At 45.8% G+C, this 18,979-nt stretch overlaps 1 protein-coding gene across 1 annotated transcript in view; it reads right to left on the bottom strand.

Annotated features, from left to right (window-relative positions):
* Window positions 1-1,619: 1,619 nt before the first annotated feature.
* rtn4r (reticulon 4 receptor) overlaps window positions 1,620-18,979 on the bottom strand; it is a 35,381-nt gene continuing 18,021 nt past the window's right edge. Inside the window, exon 2 of the mRNA XM_061279668.1 lies at window positions 1,620-3,702. Coding sequence (XP_061135652.1) covers window positions 2,321-3,702 — 1,382 coding nt within the window. The 3' untranslated portion in view covers window positions 1,620-2,320. The remainder of the gene's footprint in view (window positions 3,703-18,979) is intronic.

The following is an 18,979-nucleotide window of genomic DNA, read 5'->3' on the forward strand; positions in this document are numbered from 1 at the left end:
ACTTTTTCAGTCCAAGTGTCTGTGAGAACCTTTCAATTTCACAGACCTCATGATTGCGCATATGTTTTGTCGAAATATTTTCTTCAAGGCGGTATGCTATATTAGTGTGATTTATGCAAGTGGGTCAAGCCAGAAAAAGTGATGCGCTCTGCAATCCTGACAGATTTAATAATTGCATTTTATGTAAAATGTCAGGCCGTACAGCATAGGTCATGTCGGGATAGAACACGGTCAGCTCTACTGTATTAACAAGCAGTGATTTTTTTCTTTTAAACTCATGATAGTGACACCTAATTACTCAGATCCACTTGGGCGGTAACTGCTTACAATCTCATCAGTGTCCGTCACTAAAGTATAGTTACAATCCTTGTTGATTTTCCTACTTGAATGGATCATGTCCGCTCAGGTTTACATCAGGATTCGTATTAATCAAGGGCGATGGAACAAGGAGCCGGCCCGTCCAATCGGTGGACTTTTGAAACTATGACACCAGAATAGCTACAGCTTTGTCTTTTCGAAATGTTGGCCACTGGCCAGCGTATTTTATTTGTCAAACGCCAGACAGTGCCGCGTACTTATTTATCCATTAGAGGCGAGGTTTTTAAGAGCTTTATTAAGTAGGGCGACAGACCCGGCCGGTGCTGTCTATTAACTGGGAAGAATCCGTTTCTCGTAATGACGGTAAAGGAATGTGCATTGCGTAAGCAGTTTCTATTTGTGTGTCCTTTAATTATTAGTTGCTATCAATAATTCAGTGCAATTGCTAACAGGAGGAATTACCCGGCTTCAGTTTCAGTGTTTTTCTATTCAGGTATGCATTTGTATCATGCCTGCAGGTCATGCAGATGTATTTTTTCTTGGCTGTATGATTAATTTCCGTTTGTTTTTCATTTTGAGTCGGATTTACTTGCAATGTCCACACCACCTGAAATGCAGCATTCATTTTAGTACTTGCATTGGAGCGAGGCCACGTTTGAGAAAAGTTTTTTGTTATATTATTTTGGTATGTGTCTGATCTGCAGTACGCAAGGGATAGATAGAAAGAGTACTCGATTGTATTTTATGATGATGCCTGCGGGGTGACTTCTTCTAAATTCAGGGTCATAATGGCTATTGCATTAGAAAAATATCACATATAAACAGCTGAACAATTTAACCCAGAGGATAAGGGATGCGGTAGTGAAGAACTATTTCTAATGAGATGCTAAATTTTATGACGCTGCCTCAGGCAGCAGCCACTGACTGCTTCGAAACATGCTGCATGGAAAAGACGTCGACCCTGTTTAAAATTATAGCACGAATCATTGATTTGCTCGAGACAGCCAGAGCACCTGTCGTTGATATGAATCATTATTATGTCATCAATATGTACAGATGAGATGAAGGAGCACAAGTTTTAGTGTGGGAAAGTTGTTTATCAGATGTGACCGTAATTTGTGTCAAAACATTTTTTAATGATATTAAATATTCTTATTAATTGATTATTTGTATTTTTTAGTTTTTTAATGGTATTAAATATTCTTACTGATTGATGATTAGACTCCAAGACAGTATTTAAGGAAATGGTCAAATGGCGGCACGGAATAATCCTCAAAAAAGACCACGCTGTCAAAACGATCTACGAAATAAGAATTTTTATTCATATTATTTTCATACTTGTCCACAAGTAAAATAAAATGCATATCTATGGTTCCATTGCAAGAAATAAATTGGCAGCATTCCTTTGGCAAATGCTACCCATATATCCTTTCTCTCTCGAAAATAAAACCAAAAAATGGGGGAAGAGAAAACAACATTTTTGAACATAACAAACAACATTACCCAACTGATGCATCACTTTCAATAAATAACGGGAGGCGGGGGGGTTGGGGGGCTTTCCTTAGTTGTCGTTAAATGGACCCAACATTCATCGTGTGCTTACTGTGTCAGATCGCTTGTACGTTTTTTTGTTTTTGTTCTTTTTTTTCCGTCTCATAGTGCACTCGCTAAGCGGCCGAAGCTTTAAAGTGGGAAACGGGGGGGGGGGGGGGGGAGGAAATCTCCAAAATGTAGCTTAGACACACACAGTTCAGTACATAGAGAACAAACAATTTTGGGCACCGATTCATTATATACATCATATCTGTAATGTTCTGTAAAGGCATCCATTTTGTTAAACGTACTCTAGCTTCACCCTCGTTTCTTGCCTCGCCCTCGCCAGGTGAGCTTATCAACTCGCTTTTCAGTCACTGTCTGTTTTCGATACGCCCTGCATCATCTCTTATCATTGTCATGAGCTTCCACAATCTCCAGTCCTGCATTTGGAATCATAACTGGAGTTCTAAGACATGGCTAGTGAGATCCAGACGGTGGGAAGGAGGAGAATGTGCAGCACTTGCAAGGTAGCACCCCGGCCTTTGATGCAGTGGCTGTCTGATCTGGGCTTTTTGGAGCACTTCTTTTTCTTTTTACTTGAGGCTGTAGAAGATTCCAGACTGTCTATAAGGTTAGGGTTCATATTTTCCAGGGACTGGTCCAGGGTGTTGGATAAGGTTCCGAGAGGTCCGTCGTTCTGCTTGTTCTGGGTGTCGTTTTTGGTTCTTTCCGGATCCTTGAATTTGGTCTTGGACATGTTCTCCTTTTCCTTCAAGGGGTTGTTGGTAATTCGCTGACTCTTGCCGGACAGGATGGAGGATTTGTCGGTATCGCTGAGGCAGCACCGAGGAATCGTGTCCCCTTGGGGGTTTTCGGTGGAGGGGAACTTCCCGGATTGGGCCTTGGAGCTGAAGAGATTGGTCTGGATTTGAGGCGTTTCCACGCATCCCTCCAAGTCTTCGCTCTTCAGCCGCTTCAGATCCTTCCCTGCCAGGAATTCCGGAACGTCACACTCCAACTCCGAGCTGGAACCCTTGAAACGTTTGAACCACTCCCACAAGGTCCTGGCCCGACAGTCACAAATCCACTGGTTACCGTTTAAGCGCAAGTACTGGAGGGTGCTAAGTGGCTCCATGGTTTCCCCCGTCAAGACGGTGAGGTTGTTGAAAAACAAAAAGAGGGATTTCAGCTTGGCCAGATCACTGAAAGCCCTGGCTTGGACAAAGATGACACGGTTCTGGTGTAGCAGCAGGCGGTCGAGATTGATCAAACCACGGAACATGTTGTCAGTCACGACTTTGATCTTGTTATTGTGCAGGTAGAGATAGGTAAGGTTGGCGAGGTCCAGAAAAGTGTCGTCATGCAGGGTTAAAATGTTATTGTCCTGCAAGTAAAGGTACTGTAGGGAGAACATTCCTCGGAATACACCCACGGGCAGCTCGGATAAGCCGCACCTGTGCAGGTGAAGCGTGTGCAGCTTGGTTAAGCCTCGGAAGGCCGTCGGGCTGATTGTGCGAAGGTTCCCGTTGTCCCCGATGTCCAGTTCCTCCAGTTTCTCCAAGCCGAAGAAGGCGCCGGCCTCGATGTGGCTGATGTTGTTCGAGTAGAGCCACAGGACGGTAAGATTTTGACAAGAGCTGAAGCTTGTGGATCTCACAACCGTCAGCTTGTTGCTCTGGAGGAAGATTCGCTGGCTCCGCACCGGAATCTCAGTAGGGATGGAAAAGAGTCCTTGTTGCTGGCATGCGACGGTGGGCCGGGGTTCACTGTAGCAGACGCACTTGGCTGGGCAGCTGGCACTTTGACGTGCAAAGTTCAGCCACATGAACACAACCAGTAGCCGCCCCCCTGGAAAGACAAAACACAGCAAGCCTATTAGCAAAAAATGCTTTTTCATTGCAGAAAGACATTTGAACGAACATTGCTCCATCCCATTTATTATTTATTATTTATTGTTTGTGCCTTCTTGTTTTTATTTTGTGTCGTCTACTTGTATGTCTATCGTGTGCTATGTCTCGTCACCGCGGGATAGAGGAAACGGAATGTCGGTTTCTTTGTGTGTCTTGACATATGAAGGGATTGACAATAAAGCTGACTTTGACTTGACTTTGACCATGTCAACAAAGTATAAATCGCTCGTTGTAATCTTCATGACATTAGAATCAAGGGACTCGTTCTCTCCCAGCTGCCTGCTAACCTATAAGTAACACAAACAAAGCGTCAAAGTGGATTCATTTACAACCGTGGCCTGTTTATGATGTGAAAGATGGCTATTCTAATATGCTAGACAGAAATAACCGTCTTTCCCAGGGAGATAAGCTTTCATATCGATGCTCGGGGTCCAAATGAAAACAATGCTCAGCGTTTGCCTTTACAAGTGTGGAACCACCGATGTGGAGTAAGATTTTTCGGACTGGGCTATGTCGCTCAAACGTACTGCAGTCGTTGGAACGTTTTTCAAGATAGTGGTAAAAAATGAGCTAAATGCTAAAATAAACATTGGATACTTAAAATGAGGTCAAATATTTAGTAGGATAAAGATAAAACTGCTTTGTTTTGCACAATGACTCTGTCTGAGCAAATACGGTTGAACGACTCGACAGTACGTCGAAGCGAAATCGCCCGGTCTAAAATGTTTACGGCACATTGGCAGCTCCAGGCTTCCGTAGTTTCCGAATCAAATCGTAGCTCCAACCCTCGGTGGCCAAGAGATGTCTTACATTGCCTTCGAGCATAACTTGCCCTCAAGGCATTTGCATTTGTAGGAATTCATTATGCTCGGGCGCCATTGCTGCATAGAAATGCACAGTATGGGTGGAATGTAAAACCACCTGTTTGTTTTTTGACTGGATTTTCTATTTGGATTGTCCATGTGTGGCTGGAGCTGACATGTTCTACCAGATCCGCTGCCATTCATGCGTTTGAACGCCAGGCTTGCTTGCAGTCATGACAGCTGCCGAGACAAAAAAGTCTTACTCAGCCTTCCGTCCATCTCTTCTCATTTCCCTGCAACGTACGTATAGCGGCGGGCGCAGCTCATTTGTGAACTTGTTAAAGCGAGCCCCGGTGTGGCCCGACAGAGGGCCTCCTGCGCAATTTCCCTCCAATCGCCTGGCTCGGCCGTCAGCCTGCCACCGTAAAGCTGTCAAGACTTTACATTCTTTCTGCATCGCAGCACTTTTTCTCCCAGCGGTGCCTAACAATAGCAATATTTCACCGCACAGCAGGCTCCTCTACCGTAATGCCTCTCTGCTGTCTATTCATTAACAGGCTATCTCCACCCACGCGTCGCATGTCAACGTCAGCTTTCCTCTGCTCTGGGCGTAGTATGCCGTGTCTTTGTCAGCATCTGTTTAAATGACAGCGTTAGGCACACAATGTCGTCAACTCCATCACAATTATGCCAGCACAGTCACTTCAATGTCTCAGGCTATCAAAATATTCTGTATACCAATATTACGGTATGTCATTATCAAAACAAGAAAGCAAAACCGCCCATGTACTCATAAGTTTGTAAACCCAAAATAAAATCCATCATAGTAAGCCACTCGAGGTGACCTGGTCCGGTATCCTGGTTCCACTAAACAGTAGGTGTCAAAGTCGAGGCCTGAGGCCAGATACATCAGTTTGTCCAATCCATGTGTCAATACTAAAATTGTAATTTGTCTTCGCTTTAAAAAAAAAAAAGAGAGATATTGCTAGAGAGCGAAGGAAACTATAACTGACTATGACAAAAATGAGCTTGACACCCCTGCACTAAAAACGCTGATGGTCCAATAAACAAGCCAGATCAGGGCTCGATATTCCAAAGCGAGCCATGCGGCGCCAAACCAAACTCTAGCATTCTCTCAGAACAGACACGATTTTATCAGGCTTGTGTTTGGACAACAAAACTCAATTCTTTACCTTTGATTTCGATGTACACGAAGGAACTAAGGGCACTGGGTTTTTTTTCTTTCTTGATATCTGTCGGTTTGTTTTTACCGCCGCTGTTGATGCTCAGTCTAAAAATACAACGGCAAGGTTGTAAAAATGTATTCCTTATCGTCTTGTGCCAGTTTTGTTTTCAACACTTAATCTCAGCCTATCTGCCGTGTCAAAACATGCTTTGGAGCACGAGCTCCCCGTCTCGAGACCCCGCCGGTGGCATATCTTCAGAGAGCTATCGCTTCGTACGACGACCATCATCACTCAACGTGAGCAGACGAGCCTCTTTTGTTTCCTCTTGACTGACACTAGAGGCCGGTCCTTCCTCTTAAAGTACATAGCTTGGCGCCCTTAACGCTATCTACAAAAGGACCCTGGCAGTTAAGGACAGATTTGCGGGGTATGACCATACTTCAGTCATCCTCCATTTGGATTGACAGGGGATTTTCTAAACTGTACGGCCATGATGTGCCGCTATTCATCTGATCAAAGGGTGGAGCGCTTATCCCGTTCAGGGTCACCGCAAGGGTTGGCGCTTATGCCAGCTGACTTGGGTGAAAGCCAGATCACTCTCAGATCACACAGTGAGCAGAAATTGATCCCACGCTGGCCGTTGGATGGGGAGCTATTTGAAGTACGACACAAATTGGGTCTTTTTGGAACAATTTGTACAATTCATCACTTTGTGTAATAGATTGTTTTCTCAGCCCAGACTAACGTAAATCTGCCTCGTGGAAAAGTTCTGAAGCCGGATTATATAGGTGAATTACATCTTTGCTGTGGAGCGCTGCATAAATTCCACGCAATATTTGCTGCAGGCGTGTTGTCACTGTATGCGTAGAAGCAACTCACACTGACACCAGCCCTGCAGCATAAGAGGAGTGGGTAGCATCAGGATGATGAGGATACCATTTCAGGGAGCCTTTTTCAAATGTGACAGCTTGAGAAACCCGTTTATTTGGAGCCAAATTTCCACACTTGTTTGAAACTGTGATCCCAAAATAGTATTTTGAAACTTCTCAGGATGACTTTCATTCAAAAATCCCACTTGTCTCCTTGTGATCACATGCAGACAAACTCTCATCTGTCCCCGTGTAAAACAACACAACAAGCATTTTCTACCGAGCCCCAAAGTAGACAAAGGTCACGCCGAGATAGTATAGAGAGCTGCCAGTCCATCATAGACACGCCAGGGATTGGGCGAGGGTGGCTAACATGACAGTCTCATCAGCCCAGCGCCCGAGTGGAAGCCACATATCTGTCAAAGATGAAACACATTCTTCTCCACCGGGACCTCCTGACCCTTTTCCCCGAATCGTACATTGGCAGCTTTGTATTTCATATACTTGCGATTCCTTTACGCCTCTGTCGGGATTGCTTCCATCATCTGCATATATTCGAGAAACTATTTCAGATAAAGGCAAGGTAAGCCCTTGTTTCTCATTCGACTATTACTGACGACTAAACGGGTCACGTAGGGGTCATTTTAGCCATCTTACCATTTTCATTCATACCTTGATTAGACAAAAATGTTACAAGGACCGCACAACCTTTGTTGTCATGGCTTATTGCTGCACATTAAACGCTGTATCGGTGCACATTTGTTTTCTCGCTCCGGCATATCAACAAGGGCTCGCCACCTTCTGGCGCTGATTGTAAACAAACGCCGCATGCTGTGAATATGCCTCAGCAAATGGTATATGTTGCTCTTGCTCTATGCAATTAAAACCTTGTAGAAAGGTTTGATAGCTAATTAGGGAAGTCCGTCATCTTTGAACCTTCGAGACGTCATTATCACTTCTTGACAAATGTGGGGAATATATATATATATATATATGATTTACATTTTTTTCACACAATTTTAACTATTCAATAAATGAACGTAAAGAGTGAATAGTAATTATTCATTTGAATATAATTATATTGAAGGTGAATTTTCACCTGATTTTTGCTGCCCCTTAAAGTCCACAACACTCTTAGTGTTTTCAACGGTCGAGCCGGCCCCAACAATATATACAAATGAAATATAAAACAATATTGAGTTGAATTAATGCGCGAAAAAAAATCTTTGCGATGCTTGAATGTTTTTGACAGATCCATTAATTCTCAAGTTTCAGCTCTGCAGAAGCAAGAGTGATTTTGTCAAAGCTGAGAAGTAAAACTAATCTTTGAAATTCACGGTTTTTGACATTTGAGTGAGGATTACGCGGGGAAGGAACTGGAAGTATATTGGAAGGAAGTTTCCTTTGAACTCTTCTATATAACTGGGAAAATGTAATATAAAGGCAAGAAATTGACTATTCCGGAAAGATTGTTCGGAAGGTCGAATTCTCATAGAGGAGGTTGTGATCATGGAAGACACGTACGTTATTTCACATGGTTCTTCATCACTACTTGGAGGTAAAGTCACATCAAGTATTTTTCTTCCAGTTAAAGTGGAAAATATATTTGGAGATAGATCCCAGACACAAATACCCATTGATATAACTTGCCTCAGATCAAACTGGTTATTTGGGACACCGAATGGGCACATTTGCGGGCTTGGGGGGGGGGCACTCTTGGAATGCAAATGAGGACTCAATTAGATGGCCGGATTGGAGATGAGGGGGGGGGGGGGCACAGATGAGGTCCTGTTTGACACACGTGACACAGAACTGGCCCAAGCAGATGGCTGAGGCAAGCGCTAGTTTGCTGGACTAGCCAAATACCAAGTGTTGGTGTGTCAACAGACGGGCCACATCCACGCACTCGGAAAAGATGAAAATCAATAACTACACGAGCGGGCAGATCTTGTCGCATGGTTTAAATGGATGCGTTAAGTCGAAGGCAACGGGGATGGATGGCCATGTCCTGACAGCAAGAGAATGAGCTCGCAATCAGAAGGGCTGTCGGATCGAAACCACCCCCCCCCCCCCCCTGACTGGTGAAAAATGGAGTGGGAACGTGGAAGTGAAGAGTTTTTCCTTTTTCAGAAAAGAGCATCAAATTATCATCAAGCCCCTGAGTGATATGTTGACCTAGCAAGTTAGCTAATGTTGTTATCAGGCTGGAGCACTAACCACAGGCGGAGATTTTTAATCTTTATTTAACCAGGCAAACAATTACGAATGTGGCACATTATAGCTACAGGTTATGCTAGCACCTCCACAAATTAAAAAAAACGTAAAACGAGTCGGTTTCCTACGGTGGTCTGACCGACAGGCACACTTCAATCAGTGTTGAAACGTTTTGGAATTTCATTGTAGCGTGTCTTTGCTGAAGGCAAAAGCTGCAGTCTCGACGGACTCGGGTGGGTGGAGAAGAAATGGGTAGATGTCGCAACATGTTTTTGGCCGGGTCAGCGGTACAAATCCCTATGTTTGGCACTGGCTCCTTTTGTGTTTGGCTTTGGACTGAAAGGAAGAAGCAAGAGCGAGCAGTGGTGTGGCGCCGAATGCAACCTGGCTGCGATTGAAATAACTTTCCGTAAGAACATCTCGTCAACCTTGCGGTTGTGCAAGCCAACCGTGGCCTTATGGGGCAAATGGCTTTCGGTTCAAACGTATTTGCAGAAATGTTTATTTACGTTGGCAGTTTTGCACTTCCATAGCCTTGAACCGGGATCCTCCGTGTTTATTGTGTCCTTTGTTCGTGTCTTGTCTACTCGTTACTTTCCAGCTGCTCAGTGCTTTGTTTCTCGTGTCTTGTTGTTGTTGTTACTTTGTATAATGGGCCTTTTCTTGTTTTGATGACATCATTCTTGCCTTGCCTCCCTGTACTTGGGTGCCTTCTTAACGACATCACAAAAGTCCAAATCCACGACACTGAATTTATCACAAGCCAAAGAGCCTCCTCGGACTGTTGATGTTTGAATCCAATCGGACCGTTTTGTTGTGATAACCCCGTTTAGCTGGAGGCAAAGTGTGAGAAACGTCTCTCTGTTTCAATTTTGCAGCAGTGTGAGATGTGTGTTGTTTCCCAAACCTGTCTTATTTTTTTCACGCCAAGACTATTTAGCATGGCGCTTGGCATCGTCTTGCTTTCATCCTGATAAACGAGCTCCCCCGATGTTTATTTTACTTGAAAAGATAACCTCTATCAAATTTAAACACTTCATCCGGTGACCTTTTGTTCCTCGCTCGCAGTTGCCAAAACCGTATTTTACAGCCCGAGACTTTTATGAGGTATCTCCCGGCCATTTATTTCTCTCCTTTTCTGCTTTTTATAGTCCCCGGCCCGATCAAGTCGCTTCGAGTTTGACGCCGCATCAACATAAAAAAAACACACGTGACCTGTGAATACATTTCTTTATTTGTCACTAAGGAAACACCTCTTGAAAAATTATTTTTGACCTTCGCTAAAACTGCCAGAATGAGCTTTCAGTTGGACACGGATTAGCATATGACGTTGTTGCCGAATGTAATCGTCGACGTCATTGGGGCTTATCTCGCGCCGAAAGATAATCACGGCGCCACGCCGGACGGGATGCTACGAAAATTATTTGCCGGGCGGGTGAGGCGGCCTTGGTACCAACCGGCCTTTCTGAAATATCAAGACCTGTTCCCCAAATTCTCACTGACACCATTGTCCAGTGGTTCTTTGCAAGTACATGAAAATAGGATTTTGACATTTGGGTATTCGTCTTTCCGTGTGAATTTAACCGTTGCAGAAGAGAGGTGGAGATGACAAGACAAACTATGATCGTCACATTTTACTATTCTGATATATTCAACCTCCACTCCAGTTGGGCAATATTCCACTCTGTTGGACTCGCCCGCTGACTATGCAGAATAATGAGCCTCGTGCAGTTACTTCAGACGAACTCAACATTGCAGACATGGATGAGATTTATAGCGGGACGCACATGAAAGCAAAATGGAATGTTAAATCAGTCAAAAAGTAATACGTGGAGCCTGCCTCGTCATTTCATGTTGCCAGCAGTGCAGAGTCGAAAATTTGCATTTTGATATTTTCAGGCTAGGTGTTGGACACAAATATCCGCATTTTTCATCAGATTTCAGTTTGTTTTCCTTTTTGTCTCCTAACGTCATCGTGCTGGATCTCGATTAGCAATTGGCTCCCTCAGCCAGCTGCGTCTCTCTCGTCCAAGTCTGTCTAGTTGTCTGTCTCATCGATATTTAGGTTTCCTATTTTCGCTCAGTCCATTCATTGCGTGTGTTTGCTGTCTGTTATGTTCCGAATGTTGTTGTTTGTTTTGTAACTTTGGATCTTGCTTTTGGACGTTGTTGAGTTGACTATTTTGATTGCCCTTGTTTACTTTCCTTCATGTTGGTTTTCTTCCCTGCCATTGGCTGGATGGTTAGATGATATATGCATGAAGCAATATTTGGGATTCAAATATTAACAGAACATTGAATTGATGTCCAATACATGGACGTCCTCATCAATAAATATTTGATATGATACTGTCTAAATGAGATTAGATTTGTTATGAATCTGTTGGACAAATGGGTGGATGAACGGTGGGGTGATGGACGCAGCCATCCGTCCAGAATGGCGACATGGATGACGCATGGATGAAAGACAAATTCAGCAAGAATCAACAATAGTGAATGACAAAACGACATCCTTGTCAGTAACATTTGACGTTGCACAACATTTTATAAGAATATAGAATAATAAGTCAGGGAATAAATACCCTTTTGGAGGGTTAATTGACCTTTCGTGGGCTATTGAGCAAGGAAAATGTTGCAGCTGAAGTGACTGGTTTTTTAACATATTCATGCTTTCTCTCACCTTGCAAAATGGGAATAAATACAGCTATGGCCTTGTTGATTTAATAAGCCCATTTAAGGAATTGCCTAACAATGAGTGCTCCCTCCTCTGCAAGAATGAAAGGAGGAAAAAAAAAAAACCCTGTGCATTATTTACCAGTCGCCTCAATGCCGCCGCACCCTCTGCTGCAGGAAAATAGATTTTTTTTTGGTCTGCAGAGGATCTCTTAGAAGAGGGGACAAAGGCACAGGGAGCTTTGGAACGTTTCCACCTAGCTAAAGAATCACAGGTCTCGCCGTCTTCCTCTCTGCTGGCCTGATAAGGGCGGGCAACGCTTTACATCAAAGGTCTCCACAAATCAGTCACCTTTGTTCCCGCAAAGGTCACACCCAGGCCCAATCGTTGGTGCGCTTTCATTCCCGGCTGAGGGATGAGTTCTCACGTAGCTCCTTTGCTTGGCCTCTCATCTCTCCAAAACGTGACTCTGGAGATCGGAGGTGGCGTTGTCAGCTTGCCATTTCACGATTCACGGCATGGAAGGCATCAGATAAGACCAGAGTAAAGATCCCCATGGTGGCGAGTCACCTTGCCGCTGCAGCATCCGAGCAAAGTATGGCCGGGTTATCTGCTTTTTTTTATTGCTCCTCTGGGGATCCCCGACAACCTATAGCAATCGCGTCAAAAAACGAAATCAAATAAAATAGCGACTTTGCTGGATTTAATCTTTCAGTAAATGGATAAATGTCTTGGAAAAGCTGTTTGATGCACTTACAGGAAATGAAAAGAGCGACCACCCTTTTGTACGAGACGTTGGAGGGTGTCCCTGGGGTTATGGTATTTTTCGGACCTAGCATTTCACGTGAACAGAAACAAACCAGCACAGCACAGCACAGCAGCTAAGTCATACTTTCCTCCAATTCGTTTTGGAATACATACGTAGTACTGTTGATTTTGGAGAAAAACGATTGTGTGGGAAAATATATGGTATTATTTTGTTTCATTTATGAGTGGATGTTGTTGGCAGGAGCGTTATCGCTTGAGATCCAATCTGTACCGGCCGGCCAAATGTATCCAAGCATGTCTTAATGGACCTCGCTGGCGTTGCGCAATGGGCGCAGTCACGTTGAATCAAGCCGCTCCCACTAAGACCAAGTTGTCAAAAATGTCTCGCAAAGATAGCGACTTCACATTCCAGGCGTCTTGCCTAATCCATTATTTAAAAAGACGTGTGGAGCGAGCACTTTTTTTTTGCCCAAATTTCTTCTGTGTTTGTTTCATCTTCAAGACAAGCATATAGCGTTTGGAGTGTAATGCACAATGGCGCAATTGGAGTGTGCCTCTATTGCGGGATGACCCGCGTGACAGCACCTCCTGCTTTGCTGTCCGGGTAATGAGTCATTCCTGCCCCGAAGGAAAGCAATTTGGTATTTTTAAACCGCATCCTTCAGCTGTTCTTTTCTCCCTCAAGCGCCATCTTCGAAGCAGCCGTCGGCTCCTAATATGAATAGTATTGCCAATGTCACCGCTAATGGGTGGAATATTACAAATAGGTTCCACCACCGCATTTGCTGCGACAAAGAGATGTGAAGGCAGCTGTTGCGCGTTCGAAACACCTAATAGTAATCAAGTTGCCAGTCGGTCAGAAACTTAATTGGGATCGTTAGCATTATGCTAATCCTGTAAGCCCTTTTTCATGGGACAACCAATCAGCTGTCTCGTCCCTTTGAGCCAACCAATCAGCTCCGTCCGGCCACTCGTGTCTTATCTAGGAGTGCCTCGTTGTCTCGCCACGATGCATTTCGTCGCATGCTTTTTTTCAGTCTGTTGACTCGTTCCCCATTGGCTTCTCCTTGAGTCCAATGATTTTGTCGCTTATAATGAAGTATTTTTGTATTTTACTCTCATACTTTTTGTTTTGCTTTCAAATATATATACATGTGACGAAGTACTCGTTAAGGCTAGCTCTTCTGAAAATCGATGGTAGGCCGGCCACCTGCATTATATTGGCAACACTTGAAATAGGCATTTGATTTTTAATTGGTGCGTAACCTTTCCTATATCAAACCCACCCGAGTGTCGGTTCTGCTTAGAGAGGCACGAGTGTTGCCGTATCACCTGACAGCAGGGACTTCAATCATTCCGCCGAGCCCGTCACATTTATTTTTGTTATTTTTTCAGAGCGCAGCTGCCAAATTCTTACCACAGCTGTTCACTAGCGTCTCGCTAATTCTCTAGCACATAGTAACGCGTGCACTTGTCTTTTAGTCCGTTTTCATGCTGTCATTTTGAATTATGCATGAGAGAAGAGGAAGATGGAGTGGGAAGAAGTTGCCTTTTTAATCAAAAGGTCCAGAGGATGAAAATAGCTCGAAGGCAAGATTATAGAAGAAACAGCTTCCCAGGTAGCAGCGTCTTTCTACGGGGCGCCTGGAAATAGCAAAAGTGCCGCTCTTCACCATGGATGCTTTCTGCAACTTATAACAAACATGAAAATGAATCCGCTTTCATTTGCTCTGGAAAACAAGATTACGCTTCCGTGGACAGTCACTCCGAGCGGACAGTCCAAAACGAGAATATTTTGGGAACTTATTGCATTCCAAAGAGAAATCGCTCATAAACATGACATGGCATTTAAGTTGAACAGCACTTTGGACCGGGTCATGGGAAGAGCTCAATTAGGAGTGCGGGGCCAAGGACCTGACTCAATCTCCCATGACTAATCCTGAGGCTTTTGTTGTCATTAGCAAAAGCAATTGCGCTTTCATCATCGTTCCTCCGTGCAATGCAGCGACTCGAAAAAAACGGACCGTGCTTATAGAAAGTCTACACACCCTTAGTCAAATGTCAGCTTTTTGTGCTATAAAATAGAAATCGAAGTGATGATTTCTTGGAAAAGATAAGTCTATATTGTTGCTGAGAGATGTCAAGTGACTCCAGCTGGTGTAAACACATTTCAGAGGAAAACCGACTCGATACGTTCGTCAGTTTTTGGAAACCTCACTCTATTGACTTTGCGTAGGTACACAAGTACCATTGTGTTGAAAAATTCAAAAGTGTTGCCGTTTACAAAGGCTCACCTCGCTGTCTCTTGTTGATTTCTGCGTTTGACTTCTGCAGCAATCTCGTTCAGCCGACATTCATTGAACATTCCGCCGTTTGCTAAAAGTACCCACGATGCTATAGAAAGCTTTCCCAAATGTAGTCAAATGACTACTTTGCTGCTCATAACACCAAAGGCAATTCTGACATGGAACCATGAATAAAATCCAAACAACCAGGATACAACCAAGACGTATTTATTACAACATGGGCCAAAAAAACCTTGGTCTAAAAATAAGAGGCGCAGTAAAAAGTGACCTTTTCTTTAAAGGTTGGCCTAAAATGCGGCGACATGACATGATCTATTTCCACAACTGGCACAATTCATAACAATCTATAAAACCGTTTATAAAAACCCCAATACCACCAACTGAATTCAGTAGAATAACAAATGATTTTCAATCAGGCAGAATGTAAACAGTATACATATATATACTATATATCTCCTAAAACTGCAGAGGTATCGAAAAGCACTCGGTATTCATCTGCGGGCAGAGATCCGGTGAGGAAGTCGTGCGCACTAAAGCACATCTCGCATGATGCCCGTACTCATCCTCTGCGGGGGGAAACGTAACACACCATCTGTTCGTTGATCCCCGGCAGCAAACAACAGACAGAGCAGAGCGGCCGACTCGCGGCCCGGGCCACCATTCCCGCACCAGCAATGAATTGTGGGAAACACGGAGGCAGCCACATGGAAGCACTGCGGCTAAATACGGGACGAGAGCCGCCGTCGGCTTGTTAGGATTTGATCGGCGACCTCCAGCTGACGTCGCACACGGAGGAATGATGCAAATGGAGGAGGACAGGGCAATAAATGCGATCATGATGGCGCCGCGGATGGCAGCCACGGTGAGTCGCTCTCTGTTTATTTGTCTTATTTTGTGTGTTTTCTGTGTCCTTTGCTGCCCATCCCGGATCACTTTTACCAGAGAAGCTCTGTTAAACATCGGACAGACTTCTTCTGGTACTTTCTCTCCTGTTCTCTCCGATTCAGACTGTTTGTCGGAGATTCTAGCCGGAGCGGCGGTGCTGTACAAGCTAGCGTACAAGCTAGCGCGACGACGGCGGCGCGGTAAGCGAGCCGGCGCACTCGTAAGGCTGAGGCAGAAAGGGTTCCGTTCTGCCCTACCGTCAATTCATCTGGCGAATGTCCGCTCCCTGGCGAACAAGATGGATGAACTGCTGCTCCTCACTTCAAGGAACACGGACTTCAGCGGATCCGCCGCGCTGTGCTTTGTGGAAACGTGGCTTAGCGAACGAACCCCCCACCACGCCGTGGAGCTAGCCGGGTTCAAGCTAGTGCGAGCAGATCGCAGCGCGGAGCTCTCCGGAAAATCAAAGGGAGGTGGTGTCTGTTTCTACATTAATGAACGTTGGTGTACTGAAGTCACGGTGTTGAAAGAGTTTTGCAGCCCTCTCCTAGAAACACTTTTCATAAACTGCCGGCCGTTCTATTCACCACGGGAGTTCTCCTCGATTGTCATGGCGGCTGTTTACATTCCACCACACGCACGTCCGAGTGAAGCCACGCAGATGCTGGCTGACCAGGTAACAGACATGGAGAAACTTCTACCAAATTCACTAATCATTGTTCTAGGTGATCTCAACAGGGCGAACCTCGCACACGAACTCCCCAGATACAGACAGCACGTAACGTGTCCCACCAGAGGGGCACAGACTCTGGACCACTGCTACACCGTGATCAAGGATGCATACCACTCTGCGGCTCGTGCAGCTTTAGGACTATCGGACCACTGTCTAATTCATCTGATCCCGGCCTACAGGCAGAAACTAAAAACTTCTAAGCCTGTGGTGAGGACTGTGAGGAAGTGGACAGTGGAGTCAAGGCAGGACCTCCAAGCCTGCTTTGACTGCACCGATTGGGGAGCTTTCGAAGCTGCAACTTCAGACTTGCATGAACTCACTGACACTGTCACATCATACATCAGTTTTTGTGAGGATCTGTGTGTGCAGACTAAGACCTTCTGCACGTACAACAACGACAAACCTTGGTTTACACCGAACCCCAGGAGGCTGCGCAAAGTCAAGGAGGAGGCCTACAGGAGTGGCGACCGCGAGCTGTTCAGGCAGACCAGAAACGCGCTGAACCAAGAGGTCAGGAAAGCCAGGAGGTGTTACGGGGAGAACCTGAAGAGACACCTCTCTGCCAATCCTGATCCCTCAACGGTGTGGAAAGGTCTGCAGAGCATCACGGGCTACAAGAAACGAACCACCCGTCCTTTAGAGAGCCCAAGACTTGCTAACCAGCTAAACAAGTTCTACTGCAGGTTTGATCGGTCCTCCCACACAACGGGACCTCCTGCAACACAATCTACATACTCACCTCTCCCCACAACTGCTCTCTCCACACCTCTATCATCGTTGTCACCCACTCACTCTCTTGCAGAGGCCGCGCCCGCACTCCAGGTCCGCGAGGAGGAAGTGCGCCAGATGTTCCGGAGACAAAAGACCAGGAAGGCACCGGGCCCAGACGGCGTGTCACCTTCCTGCTTGAAAGTCTGCGCTGAGCAGCTGGCGCCCACCTTTGCACGGATCTTCAACCGTTCTCTGGAGCTGTGTGAGGTGCCCTCGTGCTTCAAGAGCTCCACCATCGTTCCAGTAGCCAAGAAGCCCGCCATCACAGGTCTGAATGACTATAGACCCGTCGCACTGACATCTGTGGTCATGAAATCGTTCGAGAGGCTAGTGCTGAACCACCTGAAGGAGGTCACGGGCCCCCTGCTTGACCCCCTCCAGTTTGCCTACCGGGCAAACAGGTCAGTGGATGATGCGGTCAACATGGGACTGCACTACATCCTGCACCACCTGGACACCCCAGGAACGTACGCCAGGATCCTGTTCGTGGACTTCAGCTCGGCGTTCAACACCATCGCCCCTGACATCCTCCAACAGAAGCTCATCCAGCTTGCGGTGCCTGCCTCCACCTGTCAGTGGATCACCAGCTTCCTGACCAACAGGAGACAGCGTGTGAGGCTGGGGGGCATCACATCTGACACCCGGACCACCAACACTGGAGCCCCTCAGGGGTGCGTCCTCTCCCCACTGCTCTTCTCCCTCTACACCAATGATTTCTCCTCAGGTGACTCTCGTGTGAAGCTCCTGAAGTATGCAGACGACACCACTCTCATCGGACTGATCCAGGACGGTGATGAGACTGCGTACAGACAGGAGGTGGAGCGGCTGGTCCACTGGTGCAGTCAAAACCATCTGGAGCTGAACCCGCTCAAGACCGTGGAGATGACAGTGGATTTCAGGCGAGACCCTTCACCACTTTTACCCCTCACTATCCGCAGTAATACTATTCTTTCCACAGACACCTTCAAGTTCCTGGGAACCACAATCTCTCGGGACCTGAAATGGACCGGCCACATAGACTCTGTCCGGAAGAAGGCCCAGCAGAGGCTGTACTTCCTGAGACAGCTCAAGAAGTTCAACCTGCCGCGAGAGCTTCTGAAGACCTTCTACACTGCCATCATCCAGTCTGTCCTCTGCACCTCCATCACTGTCTGGTTTGGATCGGCCTCCAAACAAGACAAGCACAGACTACAACGGACAATCAGAACTGCAGAAAAGATCATTGGAATCAACCTCCCATCTATCCAAGACTTGTACCTGTCCAGGACCAGGAATCGGGCAAGGAACATCTCTACAGACCCTTCTCACCCGGGTTGCAGTCTGTTTGAACTACTCCCCTCCGGACGGCGTTATAGAGCTCGGTACGCCAAAACCAGCAGACACAGAGACAGCTTCTTCCCCCAGGCTGTTGCTCTGATGAACTCACACCACTCATAGAGTCTCAGAGACATTACTGTGCAATAACATCCTGCTCCTCACACCTTCTTGAATTTGTCTACACTGTTTTTGCATTATTCACATGTCCTGAATGTTGTTAGTCACCTAAATGTTGAACAGAGGGTGTGTTTCTACCGAAGTCAAATTCCTTGTTTGGCACGCTCAAACATGGCGAATAAAAAAACTCTTGAACTCTTGAACTTGAACTTGAAATGGAGGAGGACAGGGCAATAAGCTCGCACAAAGCCAAATGACGGATCGGAGAATGTAGCCAAGGAGGGGGAAGCGAGATGTGCCCAATGTATTTTAAGTCAGACGGTGAAGGGAAGGGGGAGATTTGAAGATGCGAGCCGCAATGTCTACCGACGCCTTCATGGGAATGAGAAGTCGCCCACTTGGATGTTATTTTTTGATGAGGTGTGGGGGTTAAACAAACACCAACCGAGCGTGTTAGCTCACAGGAGAATTCCAACAGGAAACCAGCGCACACAGCAAAAGACATGAAATAAATGATGCTAAATATGTGCCAGGAAGGCTTTGGGTTGCCCCCTGGTGTCTGCCGCAGCCC

This window comes from Syngnathus typhle, linkage group LG5, assembly GCF_033458585.1.
Source record: "Syngnathus typhle isolate RoL2023-S1 ecotype Sweden linkage group LG5, RoL_Styp_1.0, whole genome shotgun sequence".
NCBI classification, from domain to species: domain Eukaryota; kingdom Metazoa; phylum Chordata; class Actinopteri; order Syngnathiformes; family Syngnathidae; genus Syngnathus; species Syngnathus typhle.